This window comes from Nipponia nippon, unplaced genomic scaffold (assembly GCF_047370975.1).
Source record: "Nipponia nippon isolate SJK-2023a ecotype South Korea unplaced genomic scaffold, ASM4737097v1 scaffold_52, whole genome shotgun sequence".
NCBI classification, from domain to species: Eukaryota; Metazoa; Chordata; class Aves; order Pelecaniformes; family Threskiornithidae; genus Nipponia; species Nipponia nippon.
Genome location: NW_028262372.1, coordinates 437438 through 452591, shown reverse-complemented (window position 1 = coordinate 452591; position 15154 = coordinate 437438). Strand labels below are relative to the sequence as shown.

General features: G+C 73.9%; 3 protein-coding genes across 3 annotated transcripts in view; 1 reads left to right on the top strand and 2 right to left on the bottom strand.

Annotated features, from left to right (window-relative positions):
- The window catches only part of ATP2A1 (ATPase sarcoplasmic/endoplasmic reticulum Ca2+ transporting 1), a 78385-nt gene that overhangs the window by 9350 nt on the left and 53881 nt on the right, over window positions 1-15154 (bottom strand). The window lies entirely within an intron of this gene.
- On the top strand, window positions 294-5218 carry PKMYT1 (protein kinase, membrane associated tyrosine/threonine 1). Its single transcript, XM_087735198.1, has 5 exons — window positions 294-373; window positions 2659-3265; window positions 3341-3513; window positions 4731-4912; window positions 5093-5218. The coding sequence occupies exons 2-5, from the start codon at window positions 2743-2745 to the stop codon at window positions 5172-5174; spliced, it is 960 nt and encodes a 319-aa protein (XP_087591324.1). The 5' UTR covers window positions 294-373; window positions 2659-2742; the 3' UTR covers window positions 5175-5218.
- On the bottom strand, window positions 6058-15048 carry LOC148051861 (uncharacterized). The gene is made up of 12 exons (XM_087735059.1): window positions 14994-15048; window positions 13356-13460; window positions 12651-12684; window positions 12476-12528; window positions 11500-11572; window positions 10296-10358; window positions 10128-10199; window positions 9138-9211; window positions 8524-8577; window positions 7553-7606; window positions 7408-7456; window positions 6058-6193 (listed from the first exon to the last, which is right to left on the bottom strand). Exons 2-11 carry the CDS (start codon window positions 13453-13455, stop codon window positions 7413-7415), a joined length of 621 nt encoding a protein of 206 aa, XP_087591185.1. The 5' UTR covers window positions 13456-13460; window positions 14994-15048; the 3' UTR covers window positions 6058-6193; window positions 7408-7412.

The following is a 15154-nucleotide window of genomic DNA, read 5'->3' as shown; positions in this document are numbered from 1 at the left end:
CTATGGGGCAGAGGCTCTGTGGGTCAGCACGCCCCCGCCCTTCCCCCATCCCTAACACCCCCCCTTCCCCCCCCAGCCCCTCCCCCCGCCATGCCCCTCCCCCCTGCCCCCCTCCCCCCTTTCCTCACCCCCCTCCCCCCACCCCCCGCCGCCCCTTCCCCCAGCGCAGCCTCAGCCGCATCTCGGGCCGCCCCCTCCCCCCGCCTGGACCCGCTGCACCGCCGAGGCGGAGGGGGGAGGGGCAGGGGGGGGGGGGGAGGGGGAGGGGGGCGGGGCCGCCCCTCCCCCCCCCCCCCCCCCCCACTCCCCCTTCCCCCCGCGCCTCCAGGTCCTGGGGTGCCTGGGCCGCGGCTCCTTCGGGGAGGTCTACAAGGTAGGGGGGGAGGGGCGCCGTGGGGCCGCCCCGTGGGGCGGGGCTGGGAACCCACCCACCCCCCACGGGCCCGCCCCACATCCATGGGTCCCGCCCCACATCTATGGGTCCCGCCCCACATGTCTATGGGTCCCGCCCCACATCTATGGGTCCCGCCCCACACGTCTATGGGTCCCGCCCCACATCTCTGGGTCCCGCCCCACACGTCTATGGGTCCTGCCCCACACATCTATGGGTCCCGCCCCCACCTCTGGGTCCCACCCCCCACCGCTGGCTCCCGCCCCCACCTCTGGGTCCCGCCCCCACCTCTAGGTCCCGCCCCCATCTCTGGGTCCCACCCCCACCTCTGGGTCCCGCCCCCACCTCTGGGTCCTGCCCCCACCTCTGGGTCCCGCCCCCACCTCTGGGTCCCACCCCACGTCTATGGGCCCGCCCCCACCTCTTGGCCCCGCCCCCAACCTCTGGGTCCCACCCCCCACCTCTGGGTCCCGCCCCCACCTCTGGGTCCCACCCCCCACCTCTGGGTCCCTCCCCCATCTCTGGGTCCCGCCCCCACCTCTGGGTCCCACCCCACGTCTATGGGCCCGCCCCCACCTCTGGGTCCCGCCCCCACCTCTGGGTCCCGCCCCCACCTCTGGGTCCCGCCCCCCACCGCTGGGTCCCACCCCCCACCGCTGGGTCCCACCCCTCACCTCTGGGTCCCACCCCACGTCTATGGGCCCGCCCCCACCTCTGGGTCCCACCCCCATCTCTGGGTCCCGCCCCCACCTCTGGGTCCCACCCCCACCTCTGGGTCCCGCCCCCACCTCTGGGTCCCGCCCCCACCTCTGGGCCCCGCCCCCACCTCTTGGCCCCGCCCCCACCTCTGGGTCCCGCCCCCACCTCTTGGCCCCGCCCCCACCTCTGGGTCCCGCCCCCCACCGCTGGCTCCCGCCCCCCACCCCTGGGCCCCCCCCCCACGCCTGGGCCCCGCCCCCACCTCTGGGCCCCGCCCCCACCTCTGGGCCCCGCCCCCACCTCTGGGTCCCGCCCCCCACCTCTGGGTCCCACCCCCACCTCTGGCCCCCGCCCCCACCTCTTGCCCCCGCCCCCCCCTCTGGGCCCCGCCCCCCGCCTCTGCGCCCCCCCCCCACCTCTGGCCCCCCCCCCCACCTCTTGGCCCCGCTCCCACCTCTGGGTCCCGCCCCCACCTCTTGGCCCCGCCCCCACCTCTGGGCCCCGCCCCCACCTCTTGGCCCCGCCCCCACCTCTGGGCCCCGCCCCCCACCTCTGGGTCCCGCCCCCACCTCTGGGCCCCGCCCCCACCTCTGGATCCCGCCCCCACCTCTTGGCCCCGCCCCCACCTCTGGGCCCCGCCCCCCACCTCTGGGCCCCGCCCCCACCTCTGGGCCACGCCCCCACCTCTGGGTCCCACCCCACCTCTGGGCCCCGCCCCCACCTCTGGGCCCCGCCCCCCACCTCTGGGTCCCGCCCCCACCTCTGGGCCCCGCCCCCACCTCTGGGCCCCGCCCCCAGCTCTGGGTCCCGCCCCCAGCTCTGGGCCCCGCCCCCACCTCTGGGCCCCGCCCCCACCTCTGGGTCCCGCCCCCCCCTCTGGGTCCCACTCCCACCTTCGGGTCCCACCCCCCACCTCTCCGCCCCCCCCCCACCTCTGGCCCCCCCCCCCCACCTCCGGGTCCCGCCCCCCCCTCTTGGCCCCGCCCCCCACCTCTGGCTCCCATCCCACATCTATGGGTCCACCCCCCACCTCTGGGTCCCGCCCCCCCCTCTGGGCCCCACCCCCACCTCTGGGCCCCCCCCCCACCTCTGGGCCCCACCCCCACCTCTGGGTCCCGCCCCCCACCTCTGGGTCCCGCCCCCACCTCTGGGCCCCGCCCCCACCTCTGGGTCCCGCCCCCACCTCCGGCTCCCCCCCCCCCCTCTCGGCCCCACCCCCCCCCCTGGCCCCCGCCCCCCCCTCTGCGCCCCGCCCCCCACCTCTGGGTCCCGCCCCCACCTCTGGGTCCCACCCCCACCTCTGGGCCCCGCCCCCCCCTCTTGGCCCCGCCCCCCACCTCTGGGTCCCACCCCACCTCTGGGTCCCGCCCCCACCTCTGGGCCCCGCCTCCACCTCTGGGCCCCGCCCCCCACCTCTGGGTCCCGCCCCCACCTCTGGGTCCCACCCCCACCTCTGGGCCCCGCCCCCACCTCTTGGCCCCGCCCCCCACCTCTGGGTCCCACCCCACCTCTGGGTCCCGCCCCCACCTCTGGGCCCCGCCCCCACCTCTGGGCCCCGCCCCCCGCAGGTGCGCAGCCGGGAGGACGGCCGCCTCTACGCCATCAAACGGAGCCGCCGCCCCTTCCGGGGTCCCCTCGACCGGCGCCGCAAGATGGCGGAGGCGGCCAAGCAGCGGGGCGCCGGGCTGCACCCCCACTGCCTCCCCCTGCTGCGGGGCTGGGAGGAGCGGGGCCGCCTCCACCTCCAGACCCAGCTCTGCGCCGCCGGCAGCTTGCGGCGGCCGTGGGGGGAGCGGGGGGCGGCGGTGGCCCCGTGGCGCCTGTGGGGCTACCTCTGGGACCTCCTGCTCGCCCTGCGCCACCTCCACGCCCGCCCCATGGCCCACCTCGACCTCAAACCCGCCAACGTCCTCCTCGCCCCCGGCGGCTGCCGCTTGGCCGATTTCGGCGTTTCGGCGACGCCGGGGGAAGGGGGGTGGGGACAAGATGGCGGCGACGGCGGCGACCCCCGGTACGCCGCCCCCGAGGTTCTCGGGGGGTCGCCGGGGCCCCCCGCCGACATCTTCAGCCTGGGGTTGACCATCTTGGAGTTGGGGGTCGGGCGGCGGCTGCCGGCGGCGGGGGAGGGGTGGCAGGAGCTGCGGCGGGCGGGGCTGCCCCACGGCGCGGCGGCAGGTACGGCGGGGGGAGGGGCGGGCGGGGCCGCGTCCGCCCCGCGTCTTCCTCCCCGCGTCCTCCCTCCCCCGCCAGGTTTCCCGGCCGAGCTGAGGGAGGTGGTGGCGGCCATGTTGGAGCCGGACCCACGGCGGCGACCCACGGCGGAGGAGCTGTTGACTTGGGGGGCGGTGAGGAGGGCCGGGAGGTGGAGGGTCCTCACCCGCTGGGCCGACGAAGCCCTCAGGCGCCTGGAGGCCTGGCTGAAGGTCAGCCCCACGGCGCGACCCACGGCGCGACCCACGGCGCGAGCACCCGCCCCACATCCCATCCCCCGCCCCCCATCCCCGCCCCACGGCGCCTCCTCTCCCCGCTTTCCTGCATCCCAGCGATGCCGGCTCGCGCTATGGGGCACGCTACGGGGCCCAGCCCCACGGCGCAACCCACGGCACGAGCACCCGCCCCACATCCCATCCCCCGCCCCACATCCCCGCCCCACGGCACCTCCTCTCCCCGCTTTCCCACATCCCAGCGATGCCGGCTCGCGCTATGGGGCACGCTATGGGGCCCAGCCCCACGGCGCGACCCACGGCGCAATATCCCATCCCACATCCCCGCCCCACGGCGCCTCCTCTCCCCGCTTTCCCGCATCCCAGCGATGCTGGCTCACGCTATGGGGCACGCTATGGGGCCCAGCCCCACGGCGCGACCCACAGCGCGACCACCTGCCCCACATCCCATCCCCCGCCCCACATCCCCGCCCCACGGCGCCTCCTCTCCCCGCTTTCCCGCATCCCAGCGATGCTGGCTCACGCTATGGGGCACGCTACGGGGCCCAGCCCCACGGCGCGACCCACGGCACGAGCACCCGCCCCACATCCCATCCCCCGCCCCACATCCCCGCCCCACGGCACCTCCTCTCCCCGCTTTCCCATCCCAGCGATGCCGGCTCGCGCTATGGGGCACGCTATGGGGCCCAGCCCCACGGCGCGACCCACGGGGCGACCACCCGCCCCACATCCCATCCCCCGCCCCCCATCCCCGCCCCACGGCGCCTCCTCTCCCCGCTTTCCCCCTCCCCAGCGATGCTGGCTCGCGCTATGGGGCACGCTATGGGGCCCAGCCCCACGGCGCGACCCACGGCGCGACCCACGGCGCGACCAGCCGCCCCACATCCCCGCCCCACGGCGCCTCCTCTCCCCGCTTTCCCGCATCCCAGCGATGCTGGCTCACGCTATGGGGCACGCTACGGGGCCCAGCCCCACGGCGCGACCCACGGCGCGAGCACCCGCCCCAAATCCCATCCCCCGCCCCCCATCCCCGCCCCACGGCGCCTCCTCTCACCGCTTTCCTGGGTCCCAGCGATGCCGGCTCGCGCTATGGGGCACGCTATGGGGCCCAGCCCCACGGCGCGACCCACGGCGCAATATCCCATCCCCCATCCCCGCCCCACGGCGCCTCCTCTCACCGCTTTCCCCGTCCCCAGGGATGCCGGCTCGCCCTCCGGCGGCTATGGGGCGCGCTATGGGGCCCAGCCCCATGGCTGCGCCCCCCCGCCACCCCCCCCCGCTCCCTGCTCTGGCCCCCCCCCAGCTTCTGGGAGGAGGAAGACGAAGAGGAGGAGGAGGAGGAGGAGGAGGCCGCGTCGCGGGGCCGCAGCTCCCAGAGGTCCGTGGGGCGGCGCCGTGGGGCGGCGCCGTGGGGCGGCGCCGTGGGGCAGGAGGGGGTCACAGCGGCGCTGAGCCCCCCCCCCCCCATTTTTCCCCCTCCCCCACCTCCGCCCCACGGCGCCGCTCTGCCCCACGGCGCCGCTCTGCCCCACGCCTGACCCCCGGCTCTGCCCCACAGATCCCCCAGCCCCATGGGCGGCCTGCGACGCACCCTCACCTTCGACGAGGAGCCCGAGGAGCCCAACCCCCCCCCCCAATAAAGGCCCCTCCCCCCCCCACAGCAGCACCCCGCCCCCGCTTGGTTATGGGGCTGGGCCCCACCTCTGCCCCCCAAGTGCCCCCCGGCGCAGCCCCGCGCTTCTGGGGGGGGGGCGCGGCTTTATTGGGGGGGGGGGGATCTGTGGGTCGCGGGGGATCTGTGGGTCTCAGGCAGATCTATGGGTCCCGGGGGATCCGTGGGTCCTGGGGGGGATCTGTGGGTCCCAGGTGGATCTGTGGGTCGCGGGGGGATCTATGGGTCTCGGGGGGATCTGTGGGTCCCGGGGAGATCCGTGGGTCCCAGGGGGGATCTGTGGGTCGCGGGGGGATCTATGGGTCTCAGGCAGATCTATGGGTCCCGGGTGGATCTGTGGGTCCTGGGGGGATCCGTGGGTCCCAGGGGATCTGTGGGTCCCGGGGGGGATCTGTGGGTCTCAGGCAGATCTATGGGTCCCGGGCGGATCTGTGGGTCCTGGGGGGATCCGTGGGTCCCAGGCAGGATCTGTGGGTCCTGGGGGGGATCTGTGGGTCCCAGGCGGATCTGTGGGTCGCAGGGGGATCTATGGGTCTCGGGGGGATCTATGGGTCCCGGGGGATCCGTGGGTCCTGGGGGGATCTGTGGGTCCCGGGGGGGATCTGTGGGTCTCAGGCAGATCTGTGGGTCGCGGGGGGATCTATGGGTCTCGGGGGGGATCTGTGGGTCCCGGGGAGATCCGTGGGTCCCAGGGGGGATCTGTGGGTCCCGGGGGGGATCTGTGGGTCTCAGGCAGATCTATGGGTCCCGGGTGGATCTGTGGGTCCTGGGGGGATCCGTGGGTCCCAGGCGGGATCTGTGGGTCACGGAGGGATCTGTGGGTCCCAGGGGATCTGTGGGTCTCAGGCAGATCCGTGGGTCCCGTGGGGCCGTGGCCCCTTCTCAGGCTGCGTCAGGGTTTCGGAGGCCACGCAATAAATTAATGGGGGGGGGGGAGGGGCGGGGGGTGGGGGAGGGGCTCCGTCCCCCCCCGCGGCGTCCGAGGGCCTGTGGGAGAGAGGGGGAGGGGTCAGCGGGGGGAGGGGCGCGAAAGGGGGGGGGGGGCGAAGGGGCCATTTTGGGGGGGGGGAATGGGGATTTGGGGTGGGGGAGGGGCCATTTTGGGGGGGACAACCCGGGATTTGTGGGGGGAGGGGCCATTTTGGGGGTGAAACCCGGGGATTTGTGGGGGGAGGGGCTATGTTGGGGTGAAACCCGGGGATTTGGGGTGGGGGAGGGGCCATTTTGGGGTGAAACCCGGGGATTTGGGGGGAGGGGCTATGTTGGGGTGAAAACCGGGGATTTGGGGTGGGGGAGGGGCCATTTTGGGGTGAAACCCGGGGATTTGGGGGGGGGGAGGGGCCATTTTGGGGTGAAACCCGGGGATTTGGGGTGGGGGAGGGGCCATTTTGGGGTGAAACCCGGGGATTTGGGGGGGAGGGGCCATTTTGGGGTGAAAACCGGGGATTTGGGGTGGGGGAGGGGCCATTTTGGGGTGAAACCCGGGGATTTGGGGTGGGGGAGGGGCCATTTTGGGGTGAAACCCGGGGATTTGGGGGGGGAGGGGCCATTTTGGGGTGAAAACGGGGGATTTGGGGGGGAGGGGCCATTTTGGGGTGAAAACCGGGGATTTGGGGTGGGGGAGGGGCCATTTTGGGGTGAAACCCGGGGATTTGGGGGGGGGAGGGGCCATTTTGGGGGTGAAACCCGGGGATTTGGGGTGGGGGAGGGGCCATTTTGGGGTGAAACCCGGGGATTTGGGGGGGAGGGGCTATGTTGGGGTGAAAACCGGGGATTTGGGGTGGGGGAGGGGCCATTTTGGGGGGAAACCCGGGGATTTGGGGGGGGGAGGGGCCATTTTGGGGTGAAACCCGGGGATTTGGGGTGGGGGAGGGGCCATTTTGGGGTGAAACCCGGGGATTTGGGGGGGGAGGGGCGATTTTGGGGGGAAAACGGGGGATTTGTGGGGGGAGGGGCGATTTTGGGGGGAAACCCGGGGATTTGGGGGGGGGGGAGGGGCCATTTTGGGGGGAAACCCGGGGATTTGGGGGGGGGGAGGGGCCATTTTGGGGGGAAAACCGGGGATTTGTGGGGGGAGGGGCGATTTTGGGGGGAAAACCGGGGATTTGTGGGGGGAGGGGCGATTTTGGGGGGACAACCCGGGATTGGGGGGGGGGGAGGGGCTCCGGTTTGGGGTGAAAAAGGGGGGATTTGGGGGCGACCGGGCTCAGAGGTTCTCGTAGTCGGGGCCGTAGTCCTCGCTCTCGCTGGCTGCGGGGACAAGGGGGAGGGGGGAGGGGGGGTGTCACGTGGGGGGACCCCACATTTGGGGGGACACCCCTCCCCCCCCCCCCCTCCCCCACTCACCGTCGCAGGGGCTGGAGCCGCCCGGGGGGACGTTGATGTACTCCAGGCTGTCGCCTGTGGGGCGGCCGGGGGTCAGGCGGCTGGGGGGCGGCTATGGGGCAGCTGTGGGGCGGCTATGGGGCGGCTGTGGGGCGGCTGTGTGGCGGCTATGGGGCAGCTATGGGGCTGGGAGGCAGCTGTGGGGTGGCTATGGGGCGGCTATGGGGCTGGGGGGCGGCTATGGGGCAGCTGTGGGGCGGCTATGGGGCGGCTATGGGGCTGGGGGGCAGCTGTGGGGCTGGGGGACGGCTATGGGGCAGCTGTGGGGCGGCTATGGGGTTGCGGGGTGGCTATGGGGCAGCTGTGGGGCTGGGGGGCGGCTGTGGGGCAGCTGTGGGGCGGCTATGGGGCAGCTGTGGGGCAGCTATGGGGCTGGGGGTGGCTATGGGGCAGCTATGGGGCTATGGGGCAGCTGTGGGGCAGCTGTGGGGCGGCTATGGGGCAGCTATGGGGCAGCTGGGGGCCAGCTATGGGGCTGGGGGGCATCTGTGGGGCAGCTATGGGGCTGGCTATGGGGAAGCTATGGGGCTGGGGGCAGCTGTGGGGCAGCTGTGTGGCGGCTATGGGGCAGCTATGGGGCTGGGAGGCAGCTGTGGGGTGGCTATGGGGCAGCTGTAGGGCAGCTGGGGGGCAGCTATGGGGCGGCTATGGGGAAGCTATGGGGCTGGGGGCAGCTGTGGGGCAGCTATGGGGCTGGCTATGGGGCAGGGCTGTGGGGCTATGGGGCAGGCTATGGGGCTGGGGGGTGGCTATGGGGCAGCTATGGGGCAGGGCTGTGGGTCTGGGGGGGACAGGCTATGGGTCAGGGCTATGGGGCTGCAGGGCAGAGCTGTGGGGCAGCTATGGGGCAGCTATGGGGCAGCTGTGGGGCAGCCGTGGGTCAGGCTGTGGGTCAGGCTATGGGGCAGCCGTGGGGCAGCCGTGGGTCTCACCCAAGGAGCCGCGGGCGCCCTCGGGGACGTTCTCGTACTCCTCGCCCGGCGCCGCTGCGAGAGACGGGGTCAGGGGGGGACGCGGGGACAAGATGGCGGATGGGGGGACAAGATGGCGGATGGGGGACAGGCGGACAGGATGGGGGACGGGGGGACAAGATGGCGGATGGGGGGACAAGATGGGGGACATGGGGACAGACGGACAGGATGGGGGACGGGGGGACAAGATGGCAGACGGGGGGACAAGATGGCGGATGGGGGGACAAGATGGGGGACAGGGGACAGACGGACAGGATGGGGGACGGGGGGACAAGATGGCGGATGGGGGGACAAGATGGGGGACGGGGGACAGACGGACAGGATGGGGGATGGGCGGACAAGATGGCGGATGGGGGGACAAGATGGGGGACATGGGGACAGACGGACAGGATGGGGGACGGGGGGACAAGATGGCAGACAGGGGACAGACGGACAGGATGGGGGACATGGGGGGGACAGGGGGACAAGATGGCGGATGGGGGGACAAGATGGGGGACGGGGGGGATGGGGATGTGGGGACATTGGGGACGTGGGGGGAGGGGGACACGGGGGGGTGGGGGAGGGGGAGGGGGGAGGGGGCCGCACCCGAGGATCCGCTCTCCCGGCCCGGGGGGCCCCGTCCTTCGCCACCTGGTCCGGGAGCACCATGCTGGGGGCAAGAGGGGACGGGGGTGACGTCATGGGGGGTGACGTCATGGGGGGTGACGTCATGGGGGTGACGTCATGGGGGGTGACATTGGGGGGGGTCGGGGGTGACATGGGGGGGGGTGACACCGTGGAGTGGTGACACCGGGGGTGGGGGGAGGGGCACCGGGAAGGGTGACAAGAGGGGGTGACAGCGGGGGTGACAGCGGGGGGGGTGACGGGGGGGTGACAGCGGGGGGTGACGGGGGGGTGACAGCGGGGGGTGACGGGGGGGTGACAGCGGGGGGGTGTGACGGGGGGTGACAGCGGGGGGTGACAGCGGGGGTGACAGCGGGGGGTGACGGGGGGTGACGGGGGGGTGACAGCGGGGGGGTGACAGCGGGGGGTGACGGGGGGTGACAGCGGGGGGGTGACAGCGGGGGTGACAGCGGGGGGTGACGGGGGGTGACAGCGGGGGGTGACAGCGGGGGGGTGACAGCGGGGGTGACGGGGGGGTGACGGGGGGGTGACGGGGGGTGACAGGGGGGTGACAGCGGGGGTGACAGCGGGGGGTGACAGAAGGGGGGTGACAGCGGGGGTGACAGCGGGGGGTGACGGGGGGTGACGGGGGGTGACAGCGGGGGTGACAGCGGGGGTGACGGCGGGGGGTGACAGGGGGGTGACAGCAGGGGGGTGACAGCGGGGGTGACAGTGGGGGTGACGGGGGGTGACAGCGGGGGGTGACAGCGGGGGGGTGACGGGGAGCGGGGGGTGACAGCGGGGGTGACAGCGGGGGGTGACGGGGGGGTGACAGCGGGGGTGACAGCGGGGGTGACAGCGGGGGGTGACGGGGGGTGACGGGGGGGTGACGGGGGGTGACAGCGGGGGGTGACAGCGGGGGGGTGACGGGGGGGTGACGGGGGGTGACAGCGGTCACCCACACGTAGCCGGTGGCGTAGGGCTCGTTGCTGTAGTCATCGTCTCCGTCGGGGGGTGCGGGGGGTCCCGGGGAGCTGGGGGGAGGGGGGGACGACACCCGGCGGTGACGTCAGGGACCCGGGGGTGACGTCAGGGACCGGGGGGGTGGGGGTGGGGCTGGGGGGCAGGGCGTCACCCCGCAGAGACTCACCCGGGTCGGGGTGGGCGACGGAGACGCGGCGGCTCTGGGAGGGCTGGGGGAGCTGGGGGGCGGGGGGGCGTGGGGACAGCCCCCAGCCCCACAAGTGGCCCCCCAGCCCCACAAGTGCCCCCCCAGCCCCACAAGTGCCCCCCCGCCCCACAAGTGCCCCCCACCCCCACAAGTGCCCCCCACCCCCACAAGTCCCCCCCACCCCCACAAGTGCCCCCCCCGCCCCACAAGTGGCCCCCAGCCCCACAAGTGGCCCCCAGCCCCACAAGTGGCCCCCCAGCCCCACAAGTGCCCCCCCGCCCCACAAGTGGCCCCCAGCCCCACAAGTGGCCCCCAGCCCCACAAGTGGCCCCCCGCCCCACAAGTGCCCCCCAGCCCCACAAGTGCCCCCCCAGCCCCACAAGTGCCCCCCCAGCCCCACAAGTACCCCCAGCCCTACAAGTGCCCCCCAGCCCCACAAGTACCCCCAGCCCCACAAGTGCCCCCAGCCCTACAAGTGCCTCCCCCAGCCCCACAAGTACCCCCAGCCCCACAAGTGCCCCCCCAGCCCCACAAGTACCCCCAGCCCCACAAGTGCCCCCCAGCCCCACAAGTGCCCCCAGCCCTACAAGTGCCTCCCCCAGCCCCACAAGTGCCCCCAGCCCTACAAGTGTTCCCCAGCCCCACAAGTGCCCCCCCAGCCCCACAAGTGCCCCCCAGCCCCACAAGTGGCCCCCCGCCCCACAAGTGCCCCCCCCAGCCCCACAAGTACCCCCAGCCCCACAAGTGCCCCCAGCCCTACAAGTGTTCCCCAGCCCCACAAGTGCCCCCCAGCCCCACAAGTACCCCTAGCCCCACAAGTGCCCCCAGCCCTACAAGTGCCCCCAGCCCCACAAGTGCCTCCCCCAGCCCCACAAGTGCCCCCTGCCCCACAAGTGCCCCCCGCCCCACAAGTGCCCCCCCAGCCCCACAAGTGCCCCCAGCCCCACAAGTGCCTCCCCCAGCCCCACAAGTGCCCCCCAGCCCCACAAGTGCCCCCCCCCACAAGTGGCCCCCAGCCCCATCCCCAGCCCCACACGTTCCCCGTCCCCAGCCCCATAAGTGCCCCCCACCCCCCACCCCAGCTCCACGGTGCCCTTGACCCCCCCACCCCCACCCCCCACCCCCACCCCCCCCCACCCCCCACCCCCGCCCCCATCACCCACGGGAGCTGCAGGGTGCTCTCGGCCGTGGGGCCCCACTGGGGCGGCTGCGGGTTCCCGGGGGGCTGCGAGGGGCCTGGGGGGCAGCGTGGGGCTGGGGGCGCCGTGGGGCCGGGGGGCGCGCTATGGGGCTGGGGACACGCTATGGGGCTGGGGGGGCCGTGGGGCTGGGGGGACACGCTGTGGGGCTGGGGATGCCGTGGGGCTGGGGGGGACAGTGTGGGGCTGGGGGGTGCGCTATGGGGCGCGCTATGGGGCTGGGGACACGCTATGGGGCTGGGGATGCCGTGGGGCTGGGGGCGCCGTGGGGCTGGGGGGACAGTGTGGGGCTGGGGGGTGCGCTATGGGGCTGGGGGGCGCGCTATGGGGCTGGGGACACGCTATGGGGCTGGGGGGCCGTGGGGCTGGGGGGACACGCTGTGGGGCTGGGGGCGCCGTGGGGCTGGGGGGGACAGTGTGGGGCTGGGGGGCGCGCTATGGGGCTGGGGACACGCTATGGGGCTGGGGATGCCGTGGGGCTGGGGGCGCCGTGGGGCTGGGGGGACAGTGTGGGGCTGGGGGGTGCGCTATGGGGCTGGGGGGCGCGCTATGGGGCTGGGGACACGCTATGGGGCTGGGGGCGCCGTGGGGCTGGGGGGGACACACTGTGGGGCTGGGGATGCCGTGGGGCTGGGGACACGCCATGGGGCTGGGGACGCCGTGGGGCTGGGGGGACACGCCATGGGGCTGGGGACGCCGTGGGGCTGGGGACGCGCTATGGGGCTGGGGGGGGTACGCTGTGGGGCTGGGGATGCCGTGGGGCTGGGGATGCGCTATGGGGCTGGGGGGGGGGTACGCTGTGGGGCTGGGGGGGAACGCGCCGTGGGGCTGGGGACGCCGTGGGGCGGGGGACGGGGAAGGCCGCGGGGGAGGAGGAGGAGGAGGCCGCCGTGGGGCAGAGGCGCCGTGGGGCAGAGGCGCCGTGGGGCAGAGCACTCACATCTGGGGGGGGTGATGACCATGAACCTGCTGTGGGGGGCGGGGGGAGGGGGCCTGGGGGGGGGAGGGAGGGGGGTCAGACCCCCACAGCCGTGGGGTGGGGGGGGACCCAGGCGTCCGGGCCCCACGGCTGCCCCCCAACCCCCGCCCCCCAACCCCCGCCCCCCAGCTCTCACTTGTAGTCGTAGTTGTCCACCTGGGCGCCATGGCCTGGGGGGGGCAGAGGGGGGTGAGGGGGCCCCGAGTGCCCCTGTGACCCCCAAGTGCCCCCCGGACCCACAAGTGCCCCCCCCAGACCCACAAGTGGCTCCTGGACCCCCAAGTGCCCCCAGACCCCCAAGTGCCCCCCAGAGCCACAAGTGCCCCCGGACCCACAAGTGCCCCCGGACCCACAAGTGCCCCCGGACCCACAAGTGCCCCCGGACCCACAAGTGCCCCCGGACCCACAAGTGCCCCCGGACCCACAAGTGCCCCCCCAGACCCCCAAGTGCCCCCCGGACCCACAAGTGCCCCCGGACCCACAAGTGCCCCCCCAGACCCCCAAGTGCCCCCCGGACCCACAAGTGCTCTCCCAGGCCCCCAAGTGGCTCCTGGACCCCCAAGTGCTCCCAGACCCACACGTGACCCCCCAGACCCCCAAGTGCCCCCCCAGACCCCTAAGTGCCCCCGGACCCACAAGTGCCCCCCCAGACCCCCAAGTGGCTCCTGGACCCACAAGTGCCCCCCCAGACCCACAAGTCCCCCAAGTTCCCCCAGACCCCCAAGTGCCCCCCCGTGACCCCCCCAAGTGCTGCTCCAGACCCCCAAGTGCCCCCCGGACCCCCAAGTGCTGCTCCAGTCCCCCAAGCGCCCCCCAGACCCCCAAGTGCCCCCCAACTCACCACGGGGTCGACGGCAGCGGGCGCAGAGGGCGGCCAGCAGCAAGGCGGGGGGCAGGAGGGCCAGGCCCCATAGGCCGCCGTGGGGCCAGGGAGCCTCCATGGGGCCTATGGGGAGACGGGGGGTGGTTGGGGGGCAGCCGTGGGGCCCGGACACCTGCGTGTGTCCCCCCCTGCCCCCGTTCCGTGCCCCACACTCGGCGGCTGCCGCGCTGCGGTCGGGAGCTGATGCAGCTGCCGGCGCCCACGCCGGATCCAGCAACGGTAGCGGGGGGCTCCTGCCCCACAAGTTGGGGGGCCCACGGGTCCATTGGATCCTGCCCCATAAGTTGGGGGGCTCACGAGTCCAGCGGATGCTGCCCCATAAGTTGGGGGGCCCACGAGTCCAGCGGATCTTGCCCCACAAGTTGGGGGGCCCACGAGTCCAGCGGATGCTGCCCCATAAGTTGGGGGGCCCACGAGTCCAGCGGATGCTGCCCCACAAGTTGGGGGGCCCACGGGTCCATCGGATCCTGCCCCACAAGTTGGGGGGCCCACGAGTCCAGCGGATGCTGCCCCATAAGTTGGGGGGCCCACGAGTCCAGCGGATGCTGCCCCACAAGTTGGGGGGCCCACGGGTCCATCGGATCCTGCCCCACAAGTTGGGGGGCCCACAAGGCCATCGGATCCTGCCCCACAAGTTGGGGGGCCCACGGGTCCATTGGATGCTGCCCCACAAGTTGGGGGGCCCACAAGTCCCGGTGCTCAGGGCCACGCCGTGGGGCAGGGCCGCCTTATCTCCCCCCCACGAGCCGTGGGGCCCCGCTATGGGGCAGCAATGGGGCACGAGGCAGCGGAGGGGCCCCAGGCGCCCCATAACTGGGGGGACCCAGGCGTCCGCGCGCCCCATAACAACTGTGGGGCCCGGGTGCCCCACGGCCCCACGCGCTTCAGGAACCCAGGCGTTCGCCCGCCCCATAGCTCCCGCGCGCCAAAATGGGGCACCCCACAAGTAGGGGACCCCGGCCTCCGGCTGCCCCATAAGTGGGGAACACACGCATCCACCTGCCCCATAAGTGGGGGGCCCAGGCCTCTGGCTGCCCCATAAGTGGGGACCCCAGTGTTCGTCTGCCCCATAAGTAGGGAACACCCGTGTCCGTCTGCCCCATAAGTGGGGGACCCCGGCCTCGCCTGCCCCATAACTGGGGGACCCCAGCCTCCGGCTGCCCCATAAGTAGGGAACGCACGCGTCCGCCTGCCCCATAAGTGGGGGACCCAGGCCTCCGGCTGCCCCATAAGTGGGAACCCCGGCCTCCGTCTGCCCCATAAGTGGGGACCCCGGCCTCCGCCTGCCCCATAACTGGGGGACCTAGGCCTCCGGCTGCCCCATAAGTGGGGAACGCATGCGTCCGTCTGCCCCCTAAGTGGGGACCCCGGCCTCCGGCTGCCCCATAAGTAGGGAACGCATGCGTCCGTCTGCCCCATAAGTAGGGAACGCCTGTGTCCGCCTGCCCCATAAGTGGGGGACCGAGGCCTCCGGCTGCCCCATAACCGCACCCCCCCCAGCTCTGGGGGTTCACCCCCTGTGCCCGGGCCCCACAGCGGCCCCCCCCTGCCCCACACCATCCCCCCCGCCCCACACCCCCCCCCCCCGCCCCATACCTGCGCGTGCGGCGCCGTCACCTCCCGGCCCCGATCCCCGGGTGCACGCGGGGGCCCCCCCCCCCCCCGCCCCAGGAAGCTGCGGGCGCCGCCGTGGGGCAGGAAATGTGTGGGGCAGGAAATGTGTGGGGCGGGGAGGTTGGGGGGGGGGGCAGAGAGGA

What these genes read in the sequence shown, in the direction of transcription:
- PKMYT1 (XM_087735198.1), top strand. Translation starts at nt 2,743, where the DNA reads ATGGCGGAGGCGGCCAAGCAGCGGGGCGCCGGGCTGCACCCCCACTGC. An exon ending in GCCCCACGGCGCGGCGGCAG is followed by an intron (nt 3,266 to 3,340) that starts GTACGGCGGGGG and finishes CTCCCCCGCCAG; the next exon opens with GTTTCCCGGCCGAGCTGAGG. An exon ending in GCCTGGAGGCCTGGCTGAAG is followed by an intron (nt 3,514 to 4,730) that starts GTCAGCCCCACG and finishes CCCCGTCCCCAG; the next exon opens with GGATGCCGGCTCGCCCTCCG.
- LOC148051861 (XM_087735059.1), bottom strand. Translation starts at nt 13,455, where the DNA reads ATGGAGGCTCCCTGGCCCCACGGCGGCCTATGGGGCCTGGCCCTCCTG. An exon ending in GGTCATCACCCCCCCCAGAT is followed by an intron (nt 11,573 to 12,475) that starts GTGAGTGCTCTG and finishes GCTGCCCCCCAG; the next exon opens with GCCCCTCGCAGCCCCCCGGG. An exon ending in CGGCTCCAGCCCCTGCGACG is followed by an intron (nt 7,457 to 7,552) that starts GTGAGTGGGGGA and finishes TTGTCCCCGCAG; the next exon opens with CCAGCGAGAGCGAGGACTAC.